Below are 18484 nucleotides of genomic sequence, written 5' to 3' on the forward strand. Positions count from 1 at the left end.
GCGCTAGCACAAGGAGAAAAGGGTTAACATGATGGAACCATTCGTTTATTCCGTTTCCGGTGAAGGAAATCCTTTCAATGTTGTGTCCGATGGTCTTGTTTGCAATCGCGTGATGTGGATGTGTGTTTTCTTAAAATCGCTCTCCCCCTACCATCGTGTAGGGTAGTCGCAAATGCGTGCGTTCGTACACGCAGCCGCAGTCCAAGCAGCGTAAAAGCTGCTGCAAAAGAAATTATCCGAGACACACCGGACCGGAAGTGTGTTTGGTGGTGCGCAAATTGTAACTGTACTACTTAGTCGAATGAAGATGGATATTGAAATGAATAAAATCGATCGGAAAATTGCATTCCAAACCGCGGACAAATGCGTTCTTTACTTTGATTACCGCTATGTTTTAGTAGGACGACATTGTTCTAATGATTGATAATGTCGAGTTGTATTTTAGCGTGTATAACATAATACAACCCAGTATGTTTGATCAATTTTACTTTTATACCAATCTCACAGATTTTCGGATCGTGCCGCAATGAATTTACAGGTTAATAGTTAATAGATAGACATTTCTGATTTTTTTAATTAAATTTGTTGCAAACGTGAATGTAAGTATTTTCCTACAAAAGATGTCCAGGAAAAAAAAATCTTCGAAAGTATATTTTCAGCAGAAATGAAGGATACAAATCCCGAGTTTAGCACCATCCCTTCTTAATATCTGATAATCGTGGATAGCAGTGGTGTTATAAACGCAAAAATACATTATTTTTTTGTTAAAATTTTGCGCATATAATCGTTAGCTATTTCAATCTAGTCAGAAGAAGAAAAGAAACTGGCAATCTGAATACGTGTTAAAGCCCACTAATTGGCCCACCGAGACCGACTTTATCGAACCTTGTTTAAATGTCATCATTGTCGTTATCTGCATATAAAGTAATAAAATAAGCAAATAAGTCGGGCTTGGATGAAAATCGCGATAACAAATGTCTTGTGAAGACAACATTTGTGGGCGTTTAACAATTAATTTGTTTTATTTTTACATATACGACGAAAAGCAGGGCATTGAAAAAAAACCATATTTACACTGCAATTTACACAAATGTCCCCAGCGCGCCTTTCATCTTCCCTTACGACTGCTGTTCGAGCAGGTTGACCACATTAAAGTACAGATTATTCTTTGCTATGTCTATCGGCCGTTTGCCCTGCAGGTTGCGTATGCTCCGATCCGCCCGGGCCTCCAGCAGCATCTGCACCAGCTGCAAATTGTTCTGCTCGACCGCGTAGTGCAGCGGTGTGTCGCCCCGGCTGTCCTTCAGGTCGACGATGTCGGCCGTCGGACACCGGGCCAGCAGCATACGAACGATGCGCAACCGTCGCTCGCGTGTCGCCAGATGGAGCGCGGTCGCACCGGACTTCAGCCGAATGGTGGGATTGACGTGTTCGTCCAGCAACACCCGGACCATCTCGACGTTGCCGTGCATGGCCGCCACGTGCAGGGCCGTGTAGCCTTCGCCGTTGACGGCGTTCAGGTTGAGCCGGAGTCGCGGCGCCCTCGGGGGTTCCGACGCCGGTGGTTTGGCCGACGACCCAAACGGTTTCCGCAGCAGGTTGTAGAACTCGGACGACTTCCGAACGCATCGATTGCAGGTGCACAGCGGGTGGCAGAGTTTCTCACCATTTCCCTGCTCGTAGTCCGAACGAGGTGACGGTAGCAGGTCACCCACCCGACCGTCCTTCCCGCCATCGATGCCAAGGTAAACGCAGGCCAGCTTGGTGTCCTGGGCGGCGATGGCTTCCAGTGCTTTCTCGATGCGCTTCATTTCCTCGATTGTGCGCTTTTCCCGGGCATCCTCCGAGAGCAGATCGTGGTCCGAGTAGCGCTGGGAACTGAGCAGCTCATCTGCCACCAGATACCCGGTCGTCGGGCGCCCGTTCGACCGGGGCCCACGTCCGGCGGCAATGCGCCGCTGGTCGTTCAGCGCGTCCACCAGCAGTTTCGTAATGCGAACGTTGTGCGAGTAGCGTAACGGCGTGGCGCCCAGCTTGTTGACCACCTCCACCCGGGCCGAGTACTCGACCAGCGTTTCGACGATGTCCAGGAAGCCCCACTTGGCGGCGTAGTGCAGCGGTGTGTGGCCCAGCTCGGTGGCCGCGTTCACGTCGACGTAGATGCGCATGTGCTCGGAGAAGTACAGCAACGCTTTCACACATCCACTGTGGCCATTAAGACACGCCAAATGGAGCGATGTGTGTAGATCGTTGCTGGTGCTGTTAATGTTAATCCCCGCGTGCAGCAGCAGCAGTAGCAGATTCTGATGACCGTTCGCTGCGGCGTAATGCAGCGCGGTCCAGTTCTTTGCGTCGACGGCGTTCACGTTCGGCTGGAGGGAGAGGATGAGCGTCAGGAGCTTGGCGTTGCCTAGGATCGCCGCCAGGTGTATCGCCGCCTGGCCCTGCTGGTTCTGGTCGTCGATCGAGGGAAGATAGTAGTAGTAACCGGCCTCCTCGTTCGGCACGTTGCACAGCAGCGCCTGATTGTTGGTGATATCCTGCAGCAGCTCCACGACGCGCGTCTCCTCGTCCTTGCGCATCAGCGCGAGCAGGTAGTTGAGGAAATCGTCCGCATTACGAAACTGCCCCCATGCCGCCAGACTGTCCTCCTCTTCCTCGTCCTCCTCCGAGCTGCCCGTGGACCGTGAGGAGCGTACTCGTGGGTCCAGGTTGACACCGAGCCGCTGAGTTCGCGTAATACTCCCACAGCCGACGTACACGATGGCCGCCTCGAGTGTCGCGATGAGGAAACCATGCTGACCCGTCTCGATGTGCTGCTCGCGGAACACGTTGTTGAACTGGAACTCCTTCAGGAACGTGATCGTCATCATCCAGTGCGTGAGGCCCGACTTTAGGATGAGAAAAATAAACAACGGCACCAGATCGTCCACGGTGACCGTGTCCTGCAACGAGCCATTCCCTTTCGTCAGCACATCCATCACCCGCTGCAGGCAACCGATCTTATCGATCACCGTGCGCGCATGGTCGATTTTGGCCAGCTCCTTCTTCGCCAGCGGTATCAGATCGCCGAACCGCTGGGCCACCTCGAACTCGGTACAGTGCACATCGCCCAGGTTGCGTAGCGTTTTGTTGAAGCCCTCCGCTTGCTCCATCCGGCACACGTCGATCACGCTCTTCACGTGATCGTACAGCTTGTCCATGACGTACGTCTCGATGGCAACCTTCACGTTGCGCCGCAGCAGCATATCGCGCTGGCAGCGGTCCTTCAGCTTGCGGTTCTGCAGTATCAAATCCAAGCACTCGACGTACACCATCTTGACCAGGGCCTTCTGCTCCTCGAACTGCCACCGGCCGAAGTCGCCGTTCGCCCGCACGAACTGCTGCACCCTCGCGTCCATCCGGCCGAAGATGTCCTTCTTTTTCGCCGCCGTGCGAATAAACTCGACCGCCTCGGTGAGACTACCGATGCCGAGGAACCGCCCGAGCGACAGATCGTCCTCCGCGTACGTGCCGTACTTCTTCATGTCGTGCAGGGGCCGCTCGATGCACCACACCTTGTACTTCAGCCCGTCGCGGTAGAATATCTCCTCGAACAGAATGCGCACGCGCATGCCGCCGAACACGAGCGCCCGCTCGGCCAGCTTCAGCTGCAGGAAGTTCAGGTTGAAGAAGTGCGTCTCCGGAAGCTCCTCGTTCGGCACGAGGACGTGCGCCAGGGCAAACTCCTGATCCTGCAGGCACTGGTCGCTGAAGGAACCGACGCGCGGTACGCACACGATCCAACCCTCGACGGCGGCCGTCTCCAGGATGCTGTGGTGGTCGCTTAGTAACCGCTGGTAGTAGCCATTGGCGGAAATATCCTCATCGTACTGCAGCGTATCCATTGCTCGACCGTCAATGCTCACACTGGGGCTCGATCACCTTCGCCGATAGCGATGGTGAAACTGTTTCAGCTCCCCTCCCCCCGGGGGATTTCTCTTCCTCTACAAGCACTAGTCTTCACCGCAAGTTCGCAATCTACCGTCAGCACGTCACTGACGGTGCAAAGCTATACTGTCCGATGCACCAGCAGCACTTTAACACGACACAAACTCATTTGAATTGCGATAACGCCTCCTTTGGTTCGGTTGAAACCCCGAAATCGGATACGAAATATTTTCCATCACTTGTACGGCATCGATGGAAGCGAACTGCTGGCTTTTCTGCACTTTCCATTCACTTTTGCTTTTTCTTTTCCTTTTTCAATTCCCCTTGTGTGCGCGCGCGCGAGTACAACTCACTACTTTGGCAGCAACAACGACGTTGGATGCTCTCCGTGTAACCTTCGCGTTCGAACTGAACGGAATCGAGCTCGAGCAGCAACCGAAGCGACCGCTGCCTACACCACACTGGACCATCCACTGTAGGTTGGGGTGGCCAGAGCGGCACAACCCTCGTCACGACCCCCGCGGCTCGTCACGCCGCACCTTCGCTGCTGTGTCGCTGAGGGGCTTCTTCGAGAATTATAAAACCGTGTCCAAACATCGACGACAACACCAGAAGTGAAACACGCACGGTTCAGCGCACAGCCCCACCAAAGTGCTCCAACCAAACAACTGGCTGCCTGGCTGGCTGGCTGACACAGTCTGTGGGGTGCAATCCGCCCTGGTTGAAATGTTGGACAGGCGGCCCCACGCTCTCGGCGCACGATTAATAAAAAGCCAACACTTTTTCTCGCGCTATCTTCGTCGTCCGTAAGCTCCGGCACAATTTAACCCTCACGCACACAAGACGGCGAAGACTGGATTACCCCGTTTGTTTGTTTTTTCCTCACTTGCGGCCCCATGCGGGGCTTTGGAAGTTAAATAATTAATTGAGTAAGATCATGCATGCCGGTGTGGCTGAATTATGATTACGAAGCATTTCTCTGTCCATTGGCTGTGGGTGGCTGGGTGTTGGGAATGCATTGAACCGGTCGCGGGAAGCGAGGAATGTTGAATTGCAACCAAGCAGAAGCGAGAAAGAGTGAGGAAGACGAACTGTGTTCGACATTCGCTGCATCGAAGCAGCTGTTGCATTGATCGATCGCGCCTGCATGCATACCACACGGCGGTGCAGTGATATTGATTTGGAACGATCGTGCCCCAGCAGTGCACTGGTGGTGCAGATAAGAAGGCCGAGGATTCACGGTCGAGGATAGGATGGCAAATGCCGAAGGGTGTGTTCTACTCTTCCCGTTCTTTTTTCACATTTCGAGACGGTGCTAATTAACGCCCATCTAACAACGTTCTCTGGAACTCTCTACGCGATAAAGACTTCTCATCATCGGCTTCCGTGCGCTTATCATCGTACGTAATTAAAAGTCCTAAGCTTGTTTGATGTTTAGAAAGGCGGCCGACAGATAATTGAAGACAGTGCAAAGTGTGGCAGACAAGATGGTCAGAATGGACTCTGGCAGGGTAGTCATCATCTAATATTGGACACACAAATTGAAATCAAGGAATCTATGACCTGGGTGGCCCTTGATCAAACGTTCGTCGGACGGGAAATGATCTGAATATCAATGTGGTTTAATGTTTCTTTTTTGTTGTGTCAAATCACATAACTGCCTCAACACAATGTGTATAGCCAGTTATTTTACGGTTGACCGATTTCGATCGAGGTTTCAAACGTTCTACCCGACGATCACGCTCAGCCTATCAACACTCCTACTACCATCATATCGGCTCGTTCGGACATAAATTTCGTTCGTTATTATTAAATAGAAAACTATTCGAATTTGAAACGAATTAATAATTTGGCTAAGTAGCTGAACAATTTCAAATTTTATGTTTCATTTTTAATGTGCAGCAATGCAGAATTGAAACAGTTTGGCATGTGTTCGACAGCTCTGAAGTATGGCCAAACGGTGCTTTTCTGCAATATTTGAGGTAGTTTTGTAAACCTAACAAACGAAGTTTGTGTTTGATGGTCTGCAGTAATTTACACTGAAACAGATTTTTATAACTTCCAGTAAGCGGACGCATGATAATTTTAATTAACTCGTTTCGCTAGGTGGAGCATTTACGGTTTTTTGCATTACCTACTTCGTTTGGTTTCCTTATCAAATCAACGGACGCATTTATGTAGGAAAACAAAAACTGAGTAAAAATTGCTAATGACAATCGCTTTTTCTTGAAGATTAAAAATTCACGACATTAAAATGAAGATCTATGGAGTGATCGCTGCGATGAGGCTGTTGATTTAATTTGAAGCCCAAGCGAAAGTGAATGCCTTGTAACCTTTTGCACAGCCATTGGATGACGGGTCAGAAGAAAGTAAATTTTGAACGGTATTTTTAAACAACATACTTTAAACAGATACAACGGACTTTTGATCCCTCATCCAAACCACACTTGTTGGTCTACGATGGTTGTTGCTAAAAATACATTCAGTAGTAACGGGGTTTCCACCAATTGCCCGAGGTTTACCAACACGCCGATCCAGGAAACGGGGCTTCCAACCGTCAGCTCCAACCGAGGGCTCGTTTCGCAGACGGTGGTATTGTTTATTTGTAATAAAAAGTTTGCATCACAGTACGAAAATGGTCTACTTCCGAAAACATTCCGTAGGTGGCGTGTGGCGGCCAGAGTCGTCGCTCCGACACTAGCAGGGACACCCTCGGAGTGCATCAATCATCATGTGCCGGACACCTGGATACCTTTCCACCAAGCTGCTGCTGACGTTGGCATTGATTCTATCGGTAAGAAGGCACATTTTTGGCCTAAAGGCTCCTATCAAACAGCCGAACGACGGGAGTGTTCTTGGCGAGTAAATTTTCCCCGATTCCATCCGACATCATCCTCTTTCGGTGTTATCAGCTCAAAAAGGAAACGGGAGGAAAAAGTGCGCCTTTTCGACGAAGAGCTTATCATCGTCGTCGTCGTTAGTGAGCAGGATGTGCGAAGGGAAAAAAAGATCACTTTTAGTCGATGACATAACGAAGAAGTGATAATCCAATCGTGCATCGTGTCATAATCGAGTGATGGTTCAGTGTTTAATGGTTTTCGTTTCCAACCCGATTTCTTCTTCACCCTACCGTTCCGTTGCTGCCTAAATTTAGACGGTCGTTCTGCGGCTGGATGCTCGCTTTTTGAAAATCACCAAACAGCCACCCGGAACCGTGGGGATCGTGCCGAGCGATGAGGACGGCGAAAGTGTGCATTTCGTGCCGATGGCAAGCGGTACGGGTGAAGGTGACCGCGAAAAAGGCAAGTCCGCGAGGGGATCTCCGGTCGCGTGAAAGAGCGTGACCATGAACGCAGGTCCGATAAGTGATAAGGTCTAATCTGGTTTTTCTCGTTTTTATGCCGTTCACTTTTTGGAAACTTGGCCGCCAACGCGAACGTAATCAAAACATCGAAACATCGTTTCAGCGAGTGAGATGATCTCGGTGAAACTGCTGAACCAATTCCACACGAGATCGTTCAAGGCAGACGATCAGCAGGGAAGCTCGGAAACGAGTTCCCCCGATGGCCGATCACCGCCAACGGGGCCGAACTATGAGACTGTAAATCTACCGGACCAGAGTGAGCCTGTCATCAGGGGTGAGCCTCCCCAGCTGAGGCCATCTCCCATCGAGCCGGATCTCATTGATGTGAAGGAGAACGTCATCGAGGACGACTTCTTGCCCATCGCGCCGCGGGTAGAAAAACGGTTGCGAGACGATGCACGGGTACCCGAAAAAACTACTCCTTTGCCGGCGATAAAGCGAAGCAGCCCCGTTGGAAACAGGTCCACGTCGACGACGCTGACAACGACGACCACCAGAACCACGACCAGTATGACCACGATTCGGAAAGTGCGTCGAAGAAAGACGATCGTGATGAGCAGCAAACCGGCTAGAACCGACACCACCACACCACGGTCGCTTCCAACCACCTCACTGGCAACAACTATGACCCCGAAATTGATTGTCCCGACTAGCCGGAAGCCTCCACCGCTGCCCCGGATAGACATCACCAAGCTCAACCTTGAACATCTTGAAAATGAACTGGTTTCTTTTCCGAACCTATCTGCTCACCCACAGGCGTTGCAGGCATCCTCCCCCTCTAGGCTGCTGCCGAGGAGCATCCGGCCCCAGCGGAACATCGCACCACAGGAGGCGGCTCCGAGCTGTGGCTGTCAGCACCGGAAGCGCTCGCTGGCACCGCAACACTACTCCTCGTCGGAAGAGAACGCCGACTACGACGAGTATGATGACTACGACTACAATGACGTGCGGCGGAGTGCGATCCCGTACGGCAAGCTGGCCGACGCCGGACCAATGCTTTTCCCGGCCATGTCGCGGCTGCTTGCCCCAGGCTCGTCGGAACCGGCGACCGAGGGCAGTGTCGAGCGGGCGGAAAAGGTCCATGGCACGCTGGAGCGACTGATGGGAATCGTTACGATATTTTCGCACGTGGACGAGTTTATTCAGCGCAAAACGAAGCAGTCGATAAGACGGCTAGCTCGTTTGTACGAAAGTGAGGAACTGTATTAACAAATACGGTCGCACTAACGGAATCGCAAGCGTACGATTCTAATTGGGAATGTTTACCTTTAGCGGGTAAATATTGTTTGAGAAGAAAGGCAACAGCTGCTGTTTCTGATTGCGCTCGAATGACTGGTTTTGTAAATATGATAAGACTTATGGAAATGCTATAGTAAAATATAAAAAAGTTTACATATTTCACTTTAACAGTGTTAATTTAGTTTTTGATTTAGTTTAGTGAGATGCGGCATTTTGAAATTTGGAAATGCAGAATAATATAACGGTTATACAGCGGCTTCATAACATTATTTTTTTATTTAGATTATTTAACGGGTAGTTCATGATTGGGGTATGCGTAAATACAAAAGAATGTAAAACATTTCGTCGAAGCAAACATTTACCACATATTTTTGAACCACAGTTTACACCGTCTTTCTTTCCGTGAGTCACGAATGAGTAAATAGAATAGAACGAAATGCATTTCGTCGAAATGGAATATTTTGCAGTACCTAATATTGCCATCCCTCGATGACCGTGTTGCTTTATCTGTTATTTAAAATTCGAGTAATGTTATCACTCAAACACGTTATCCCATGTTTCTATCGACGGGTCGGTGACTAACTCTCGTTAAAATTCACCAGCCTCATCTTCCCTTGCCAGAGATAACATACAAAGATAACGTGCGGTAGATAAATGTGGTCGGCTAATGCTGGCTGAGCAGCTTGAAACGCGCATCATCGGTGCACAAACGTGAATCAGGTTTGGAGCCAACCCCCGCAGGCAAACACTGTAGGCGCATTGTGTGTTCACGTCGTTCCCAGCCCGGTTCAATGTAAATCATGGGAACCGTAAAGCAGAGTAGCGGCATGCCATCGCGCCACCTTTGTTGACCGGAATTCGTCCGGAAATGGATATGTCTATGAAGAGTGATAGCTCTGCCATATTGTGCGCGTTCCTCGCATTTACTTTGCGCTATGTGTGTCGTATGATTTATCCCTATGCAGCCTGGGAGCGTATTTGGAGCTGATTGTCAATCGATGTTCGTTTTTGGATATCATCATCACTAGCTCGATCGTGCCAGCTGACTTATGCAATTTGCACCACTGGATCTATACGCAATAACAACTTACCAACCATAACTGCAGTCCGTTCCCAGTGTGTCAGCAAACTTCTGCTGTTGCTGATAATCCATAAATCCAAAATCCTTCACAATCGCAAGTTTTTTGTTGGCAGTGAAAATTTGGCGTACTTCACATAGGTTCCGGCAAGGAAATCCGCGTCGCGTGGTGCTCGGTGATAACCTTTCGGAGTACCGGTGTCAGCAGGTTTAATTCTCCAGTTACTGATACGGCTGGCCTTAGCTTCGACCAGCGTATGGCGCCGGCCTAGAACGCCAAGGAACAATTCTGCTGACGTGGTATGCAGTGGCCGAGTCGAAAAAGCTATGGCTGACCTTGTCTTTGATTGGTGCAATTTGAAACGATGGTCCGACTTGACCCTTAATGCAAACGTACCATACAAAACCAACACATGATTGGTACAATCCATGAGCTCTAATCAGTATAGCTAAATCACGGCCAATGAAGCAGTCGGAACAGAAACAAAGAACAATTTTCATTTGGATTTTAGAGATTTAGTTTTTATTAACAAATTTCAACTCCCCTCCACAAGAGAGACTTTCCTTCCCTGCGTAAGTTCAGTTCTTTGGCTTCAGCTCGTTGACCGTCTTGGTGAGGGTCTCGAACGTCGAATCGTAGATCTGCTTCAGCGCCTTCTGGAGCTCCTCGTTCGGTGCGCGGGTATCCTCCTTCAGCTTCTCAACCGTCTTCTGCGCCTCGGACACGAGCGACTGCAGGTTCGCCTGGACCTGCTCCTGGTACTCCTTGGCCTTCTGCACTACCTCCGGGTTCTGCTGGGACAGCGTGGCGGTCGTTTCGGCCAGCTTGGCATTTAGGTCCTTCACGAGCGGTTCGAAGATGTCCGAGTGCTTCTTCACCTCCGCCTCGATCGTACCCTGGACGGTGCGGAGCTGCTCGACGTACTGGTTGGTGTTCTTCTGGATCGTCTGCACGACCTCATCGTTCGACTGGAAACCGAGCGACTTCAGCACACTCTGCTGCGTCTCGACGAACGCCTCCTGGATCTTGCCGCCGACCTCGAACAAGTTCTTGAAGAAGTTGTTTTCTTCAGCCGGTGGGGCCGGAGCGTCACGACGGACGAATGCAAAGGAACCCTGAAGAGACCAACGGAACGCATAATTAGACACGATATTTGCACGGAAAGAACTAACGAAACAAAGTACCACGACGTTAAATTTATTCCACTAGCCGAATTAGTAACACACCTGAACGATGCACAGGGCAAGAACAACGTAGACAAGCTTGGCCATTATGTCTGTAGTATACACTGGTCAACCGGACAGTCACGATGCGGGATGCGTTAGAGCAAACGGGATTCTAACTTCCAACTGAAGCGTCAGGTTGCGTCGTTGTTGCGTTTTTATACGCCCCACCACCTCGCGGAAATTATTGTATGGACGCGGGTGTTCGGTTTGCATGTGTCTGTTGGCCGATTAGCGTTCCGGAGGTGTGCTATGTCATACGAACCGCGGCGTAGGAAGATCGTCTACTATCATTCGGCTGTCGATAAAGCTTGGAATATGGTACAAGCAAGAGAAACGAGCATAAACATAAAGAATGTGATGGAAAATTGGGTATCAGTAAATCTTGGCAAAGCATCATTTTACTCACGGAGATTATACACAGGTTGGTTTAAAGTACAAAGGTTCTGTTTTCACTTTGAGGCGAAGACTCAACCGGACCGAGCTGGCAATGAGTTTACAAACACACATTATTGACAGTGCGATGATATTTTATTTACGTTCAACATTGCTAATGGCAATAATGGAGTGAAGGCAGCCACAGCTACACATTCCTTATCTAATATTATTTGTGAAATTATGGCTAAGAAAGATGATCCCTACAATCTGTGGCCAGAGTGGGTGGCGTTCAGCAATCGGTGGCCTGGCGCTGTATGTGTTCAACCTGTTTTCCTCTCACAGTTATGTAGCATTCATGAATCTCTCTTAGCATTCAAAACATATTGGTTTCTTTTTTTTCAATTCTATCGATGCATTTCATATTCTCGGCACGTAGGATTTGCGTACGCACGGAGCGTGGAACACCTTTTTGTCATGCCCGAAACCTTTTGCCGCACTTGAAAATAAATCTTGAAAAGTAAAAGTAGCTTAAACCAAAGTTAATTGAGAAACAAACTTCCTACATGTAAGTCTTCTTCTTCTTCTTCTTCCTTCAGTGAGGATTTACTCCAGTACGGCTATTGAATCCAGCTTCCTGGGCCTTCGCAAGCTAACCTGGAGACATAGACCTCTACATGTAAGTCAAAGTCGAAAAGATATTGACTAATAACAACAATGCATTTAATATGATCCTCTTTCCAATATGATCCAATTACCTTCATTCTTTCAGTCGATACTCAAATACATTTATTTTTAAGTCACTCTCAGGCAGATTAGAATATCCTGTCCACCATTATGTGAGCAATTGGTGTTCTAAGTGTGGTAAAACTCTAGTACTTCAAGGGTTGGTCTGAGGTAGCGAATAACGTTTAAGACGGTGATTTTTGATTATTCGGAACGCCTTACGTTAGACTACATGAGTGTCTGACAAAAATGCGGAGGAAAATGCGAGGGCAACTAATGTATTGTATTAAGATTAAGTAAAATTTAAAGTAGCAGAAATTGTAATAATAACCTCTACCATTTAACTTCTGTAAAGATTCAATAAATTTCATTTGAGGAATTATGCAGCAGTAGCAATTTGAAAACTATTTATGCTAGCGCTTTGTACCAGAATTGGGAGCGATATTTTTTAACGGAACTCTCTCGTCATCTACTTCAACATTTCACTTCAACCCTTTTTTTTTTATTTAAAAAACTGAACTACATTGTATTAATTTATACATTTTTATTCTTTTTTTATGATTTAGTTTTTAGCTTTTGCAACATTAAAACGCATTAGGAGATGATGATGCTTAAGCAACAATTGCGCTGGATTCTCTGGGCATTCTATTCTTTCTTGAACGCATCGCTGGCCCTCTGCTGGATAACGTCACCCAACTCGCCGGCCTTCGTCTTCAGTGTGTCTCCTAACTCTCCCAGTTTGCTCAGAAAAGACTATTCGTTTCAACACACAGAAACAAAAGCGAAAAATACAAAAAAAAAGACAGAAAAAAAATGTTCATCTCAAATAGTTATAATAGTGTTTATTGTCGATCCTTCGATCGATTCTATGTTATTTACTACTTACATCCACGTTTTCCTTGGTGAAGGTTTCCGACACTTTCTGCTTCAAGGTATCGATACCATCCTCAATGGCATCTCGGCGCAGCCGGGCGGCTAAAGTGAACTGTGAACAAGCGATTGGTGATATGTTTAAAAACCACATCTTTGCAAAGAATCGCTTATAATACTCTGAGTACGTTGATGTGTTACTGGACAAAACCAAAACTTTTAAATTGACACTTTGCAGCATCATTTTTCTTTTGAATAGAATCACAAAGATTGTAGAAAAAGCGCAAGACATTCCATTTTTACAAAATTCCTATTCAAATTCATGTGACTGAGTTAACGTTAAGTTAAGTTTACATTAGAATCGAATACGTTGATCATGAACACGTGTACACTGTATGAGCAATAATTTAAAGTTCGTAGAATTCACCTGGATGATGCAGAAGATCACAATGAACAGCAATCCCAACTTGGCCATTTTGTAACTGATAGTAGTGGTTGACCGCGCACTAGGTTAAAGATGAGCGAGCGTTAGAACGAACGAATCGTAACGTTGGGATCCTACACCGACGAGTTATCGCGCACGAATGCTACAAGTCGTCGCACTTGAACTGATATTTTATTTACTTTACTCGGGGCTGGCGTACTTCACCTACGTATACCACCGACTGTCGACTATCGTGGCTATAGCATTTGCTGGTTAATTCATGCTATGATTGCGATTGTGTGTACATGCGCAACCTTACATGTATGAGTTACTCCCTTAAAATCGTCGCGGAATCCCTTTTCCCGCTTATCAGCCGAATGACCATTCACGGCGCAATGGTCCGTCAATGATCGACGTCAAGTATTTGTGGTTGTATGCGCGTGTTCTTTCGGTACGTAAGCTCCCTACTTGATAACAAACGATCGTTTTTATTTTTGCTTCGCCAGATATTTATATTTATTATCAATGCTTGTAAACTAAACTTTTCTTAGATTTTTGTCATGACAAACAATAAACTATGTTATGTTTAAGTAAAAAAAATAGACCCTTTTATATAATTTTAATGATACAAAATTAATATACCATAAAAAAGTTGAATATTTGTTGTAATTCATTTTGATTCAAAAGTTTTATTATCCAAATTACAAAACTTTCTCAATTAAATTAATTAGTTAGCGACGATTTTTCGAATAATTTCTAACATATGTTAATTTTCTCAATTCAATCTAAATGATCTTAATACTAACCGAAATATTGGTTCCCGAAAACTGAAAAGTTTTCATAATTGATTACAATGCTAGAAGTACTTCTACTCCATACTATAATATACTATACTAAAATCACTATTAAAATAAACCGCTCCTATTACAATCACTCTGAAGCATTGGGCTCAGTATAAGACCCAAACAACCTATTTGCCATTTTTCCGGTGTCGCCGCAACGTTTTTGTCAATACCATCGTTAACATTCAGCTCAATTGAAAGCCAATGCCAATGACAGCGTTCCTTGATCTAGTTTAGAGTGGAAAAAACATGTGACTCCCAACTCGTGGCGAGGTAGACCGAGCGGAAAGGGCTCAATTGACCCATTAGGTCGACAACTCGTCGTCGCTGCCGTCCGTGGCCAGTTGCGTCGCTTCCAGCTGGAGCCGGGCCCGTTGCACCTCCTGGCGGGCCTGACTCTCGAGCACCTGCAGTACACCCAGCACTATGTCGTAGAACCGTTCCGAGGTGGTGGACATGTACCGTAGCAGCTGATCGTGGCTTCGGTGAAAATCATTCGCGTCCCAGTGCCGCCTGCTGGTGTCCCTCCCCGAGCCGCTCAACGGTTCCTCCGCGACGTCTGGGACCGTTTCGCTCGACTCCAGCGAGAGTGCCATCAGCGGTTGTTCCGCGCGACCGCTGAGCAGTGTTCTTCCAAACAGCGGTAACTGTCGGTTGTGGGAAAAAATAATAATAAAAGAAGCAAGTAATATAAACAATCATAAGCACAAAAATACCCGCTCACATACACACACGTCGAGCTGGGTCGCGATTCGTACGATCATCTTAGTGCAATGGGCCATTATCAAATTACGCAAGCCGTCCGATTCCCGCTAACCCAATCGCTAAATGAGCGCGACCACGCTGGGTAATGACCATGACTGTTGATTTAATGCGTATTAGAAATGTCCGACGGTAGGAAAAAAAGCTTTTAGCTGTTGGATGAGCCGGCGATGGTCGCACGACAAAGCTAGTCAACACACATTCTAAGCCCGACCGGTGGTTGCCAAATGGCGCAGATTGCAGAAAATTTTAACGGACGAAATTTAGCCTCCAAAAGTTATGAAAAAATAGTGTGATAATGCGATGGGCAAACACACCAGGCGATGGACAAATTTGAATGGAGATTGATTATTTTCGGTAAATACATCAGACACTGTTCCGACAATTTTCGGTAAATACATCAGACAATGTTCGGAAGGGTGAAGTGTCAAAGGGTTAGTTGTATTAAAATACATTGTCTGTTTACATAGTAAAGCTATTTTTGCTTCCGCTAAGGTTAACTATGGGTAGGTAGTTGATCAATGGTAATATAACTTGAATGCTGATCTTATTATTATCATTAAACTATAGTTTGTTGGATAACTGCTTTGTAGTGGTTGTATCAAATAAGCTGTTTCATATTTTCATGTCATTGGAATGCTCAAATTATCGAGTTATCAGCACTGCATTAACCGATGGGCCTTTTCATAGATTATCTACGGTAATGCTTTTTGATCGAGGATACGTTGCTATGGCGACCCGCTGATGAAGCCCATCCCATCGATTAATGCTTATACCCGGGAAGATACAACAATAAAGTGCCTTTTTCAATGCAAAAGCAAATTAATTCTTCTACCCGTATGCTCGTGCTGCCCATATTTGTGCAGACGTTGCAGGTGACTCAGTCCCTAAAACAGCCATGTAAGTGCAAATAAAAATAAAAGTGGACCCGTGAATTGCGTTACCAAAATTCGTGTATTCACGGAATTTTCTTAGCCACTCCCAGAGCATAGAACCATCCACCAGAAACTCTTACCGGGCGGGGTTAAAGAGTGCGTGTTTCGCCTTGACCGCTTCTTGGGTATAATCTGAATGGTGTCGAGAATTCGGAGCACTATCTCCAACAAGGGTGATTTAGAAACGCCACTGCTGGTTGCTGCTCGTGCGCTCGCCAACTCCGGATTCAAGACACCTTTTCTGTCGTGTTTGTATAATTGCTTTTGAAAGAGAGAAATTGTAACGGTTCTGCTCAAGGTTCAAATAAAAATACTAACAACGTTCGTTGTTCGTTCCTATCGTTCATAAAATAAATCTCATTGCCAGAATGAAACTCATTTGAAGAGATCCATTACTTCGCTCGCAGGGAAACGTCTTTGTTGGAAGTTAATTCTTGATCAGTATCCTTCGTTTTTGCACATACAGTACACTACTTACACACTTCCCTGACCCGATGGACGAAAGGACTCCGGCTAACGCGAACACTATGGCCACCTTCATCTTTTAACTACGATTTATCGTCATTGATGTGAATAACTGCTTGGTAGTTTTAGGGTGCTTCGGAACACCTTGCCTCTTGGCGGCTTGACGGTTTAACAAAACTAACCAAGCGATACCCTCAACCGATCTTACACCGTGTCCGCAAACTACCCGCTAGCATCAGCAGAAACATAAATGACCTGCGACGTGCGGTTTGTTGAAGAACTTGCATTTCCATTCGTGTAAGGTGGGAGTGGGAGTTTTTTTTTTTGCACAAGGAAAAAAGCTGATGGAAAACTTTGTCTGCAAATCCAGCATAGCTGGATCCCGCGAACTGGGGTTTCGATGGGTTGGGATGTTGACGGGTTAAATTAAAGGTTTTATTCCGTCGAATCATGTCGACAAGGTCAAATCAGTGGATGATTACTCTGTTGGTCGATGGTTTGGTCGCACGGTGGCATAGACCTAACAAAATAATTTGCTTAATGTGAAAGAAAAGAATGTGTTTTTTTAAATGGGAAAGTTTACTTACTTCCGTGGATAGAAAGCACGGAGCGTATGGGGCGTTTGTTGGGAAAAATAAGAAAGCGAAAGTCACGTAAAGCGGGAACCCGACCCAACAGCTAGAAGGTCTACCAGGCTTTGCCTTTGGTCTGCTGTACCAAGGTAATAGGTATTTGAAAACAACATTTGACCTCCTCGCAACTGTTTTTCTACCGTAAGAAAGCAATTTCCTTAGCTGACATAGGAAAGCGCCTACAAAGCCATGCGATCTACCGAGCTGATCCAGTGTCCGACGGAACGATGAAACAACGTGTCGCACCGATGCTCTTGGGGGGTCTGCTAGTGGCTGCATGCCTTATGCTGCATGAGGTGAGGTTTCGTGTGGTCCAAAATACCTAGAACTAGCAGCAGGTGAGCAGAAATCACTCAATGGCAACTCTTTGTTCAAGGTTCGCAGTGATGCTGACTTGTACGGCCATGCCGAACCATCGCACCACGTCATGCACATCCGGAAGCTTTCCGACAGCGACAAGCTGAAGATCGAACTGGAGCCGGTGTGGTTCCATCTGGAGTCAGCGGAGCAGCTGCCGGCGAAAGGCGAAAGCCAACAGGTGAAGCGACAAACAAAATCGAACACAGGGCGTCCGGTTCAGGTATTTACCAGCTTATCGCACCTCGAGCGATACCGGCGCAAAAACCATTACACGTCGTCGGAGGCGGATGACGCTCCGGAATCGTATCTGAAGGACTTCTGGCATGCGGACGTCCCGAGTGAGGTCCCGAGTGGGCGCGATCGGTCGTACGAGGTGACACCAAAATCGACCTCGTTGGAGGACCAGCTGGAGGAGATCGAGCTACCTAGTTGCTTCCGACGGTATCTGCACGAAATGTACGATCGCAATAATGAAAGTGTCCGGAAGCTAATGCGCTGCCTAAGCCAACATCCGGAGGAGAAATGCCTCGAGGCACAACGTCGGGCCCAACGATACCGCGGAGGGGAAAGTCGGGAAGATGATCCGCGCCAGGCACTCTACGAGCGCAAAGTAATTCGGCGGCGTAAATTCAGCGATCATCGTGACAATCCACGACCGATGGTTGCAGACGACGAGGAAGACTTGAGATTCGAGAAACATTTCATTCGCTCGGACAGTGATGATGTTGGCCAGGTTTTTAACCCAGCCACCGATGAGAACGACTCCGAGAGCGGAAGTAACGACAGCGGTTCCGATTCTGATGAAGGACCCTGCCGGCACAACGAGGTTCGCACTCCACAACAGGACTCGGAAGAACCTGAACGAAAAGAGGCGCCAAAGTATGATCACCGTGAACCCTACAGACGACCGCCGCCAAAGTACAACACCCAGAGAAGGCGCCGGGACTCGGCCGAATCGGAAGAGGATGGCAGCTCGGAGGCAAGTGATGAATCTTGCGAAAATTGTTGAATAAAGTTGACTGAATTTACGATAGGTTTTTAACAGTATATCTGTTGTAGATGTGTACACGTACCAACCGGAAAGTACGTGGAATTATTAGAGTACTAGGAATTATTTATTTTTGGTCATTAGTTTCCAAACACGCGCCAATCATCTTAACCATTTTTTTAATCAATCGCATTTGCAGATGAACTGGGTTTTGTTTTGTATGCTGTGCATAGCTCGTTTTGTAAAACAAATCACATCGAAACATTCGCT

At 47.2% G+C, this 18484-nt stretch overlaps 6 protein-coding genes across 6 annotated transcripts in view; 2 read left to right on the forward strand and 4 right to left on the reverse strand.

Annotated features, from left to right (window-relative positions):
- Window positions 1–18484, reverse strand: part of LOC131271648 (KAT8 regulatory NSL complex subunit 3) — a 259954-nt gene that overhangs the window by 11733 nt on the left and 229737 nt on the right. The gene's annotated exons all lie outside the window — the stretch shown is intronic.
- Window positions 1006–3887, reverse strand: LOC131271650 (ankyrin repeat domain-containing protein 27-like). Its single transcript, XM_058273148.1, has one exon. It carries the CDS (start codon window positions 3885–3887, stop codon window positions 1119–1121), a length of 2769 nt encoding a protein of 922 aa, XP_058129131.1. The 3' UTR covers window positions 1006–1118.
- On the forward strand, window positions 6701–8503 carry LOC131271665 (uncharacterized). The gene is made up of 3 exons (XM_058273170.1): window positions 6701–6724; window positions 7085–7232; window positions 7398–8503. Exons 2-3 carry the CDS (start codon window positions 7196–7198, stop codon window positions 8501–8503), a joined length of 1143 nt encoding a protein of 380 aa, XP_058129153.1. The 5' UTR covers window positions 6701–6724; window positions 7085–7195.
- LOC131271667 (apolipophorin-3-like) lies at window positions 10128–10956 on the reverse strand. The gene is made up of 2 exons (XM_058273171.1): window positions 10839–10956; window positions 10128–10727 (listed from the first exon to the last, which is right to left on the reverse strand). The coding sequence occupies exons 1-2, from the start codon at window positions 10881–10883 to the stop codon at window positions 10191–10193; spliced, it is 582 nt and encodes a 193-aa protein (XP_058129154.1). The 5' UTR covers window positions 10884–10956; the 3' UTR covers window positions 10128–10190.
- Window positions 14378–16310, reverse strand: LOC131261463 (uncharacterized). The gene is made up of 3 exons (XM_058263508.1): window positions 16234–16310; window positions 15830–16010; window positions 14378–14719 (listed from the first exon to the last, which is right to left on the reverse strand). Exons 1-3 carry the CDS (start codon window positions 16308–16310, stop codon window positions 14378–14380), a joined length of 600 nt encoding a protein of 199 aa, XP_058119491.1.
- On the forward strand, window positions 17094–18235 carry LOC131261473 (uncharacterized). Its single transcript, XM_058263518.1, has 2 exons — window positions 17094–17162; window positions 17243–18235. Exons 1-2 carry the CDS (start codon window positions 17094–17096, stop codon window positions 18233–18235), a joined length of 1062 nt encoding a protein of 353 aa, XP_058119501.1.

Source organism: Anopheles coustani, chromosome 3 (genome assembly GCF_943734705.1).
Source record: "Anopheles coustani chromosome 3, idAnoCousDA_361_x.2, whole genome shotgun sequence".
Classification (NCBI taxonomy): domain Eukaryota; kingdom Metazoa; phylum Arthropoda; class Insecta; order Diptera; family Culicidae; genus Anopheles; species Anopheles coustani.

Coding starts and splice junctions, on each gene's coding strand:
- LOC131271650 (XM_058273148.1), bottom strand. CDS start 3,887: ATGGATACGCTGCAGTACGATGAGGATATTTCCGCCAATGGCTACTAC.
- LOC131271665 (XM_058273170.1), top strand. CDS start 7,196: ATGGCAAGCGGTACGGGTGAAGGTGACCGCGAAAAAG. Junction 7,233..7,397: donor TGAAGGTGACCGCGAAAAAG/GCAAGTCCGCGA, acceptor ACATCGTTTCAG/CGAGTGAGATGATCTCGGTG.
- LOC131271667 (XM_058273171.1), bottom strand. CDS start 10,883: ATGGCCAAGCTTGTCTACGTTGTTCTTGCCCTGTGCATCGTTCAG. Junction 10,728..10,838: donor TTGCCCTGTGCATCGTTCAG/GTGTGTTACTAA, acceptor TGGTCTCTTCAG/GGTTCCTTTGCATTCGTCCG.
- LOC131261463 (XM_058263508.1), bottom strand. CDS start 16,310: ATGAAGGTGGCCATAGTGTTCGCGTTAGCCGGAGTCCTTTCGTCCATC. Junction 16,011..16,233: donor AAGTGTGTAAGTAGTGTACT/GTATGTGCAAAA, acceptor CAAACACGACAG/AAAAGGTGTCTTGAATCCGG. Junction 14,720..15,829: donor GTAAGAGTTTCTGGTGGATG/GTTCTATGCTCT, acceptor CACAACCGACAG/TTACCGCTGTTTGGAAGAAC.
- LOC131261473 (XM_058263518.1), top strand. CDS start 17,094: ATGAAACAACGTGTCGCACCGATGCTCTTGGGGGGTCTGCTAGTGGCT. Junction 17,163..17,242: donor CATGCCTTATGCTGCATGAG/GTGAGGTTTCGT, acceptor TCTTTGTTCAAG/GTTCGCAGTGATGCTGACTT.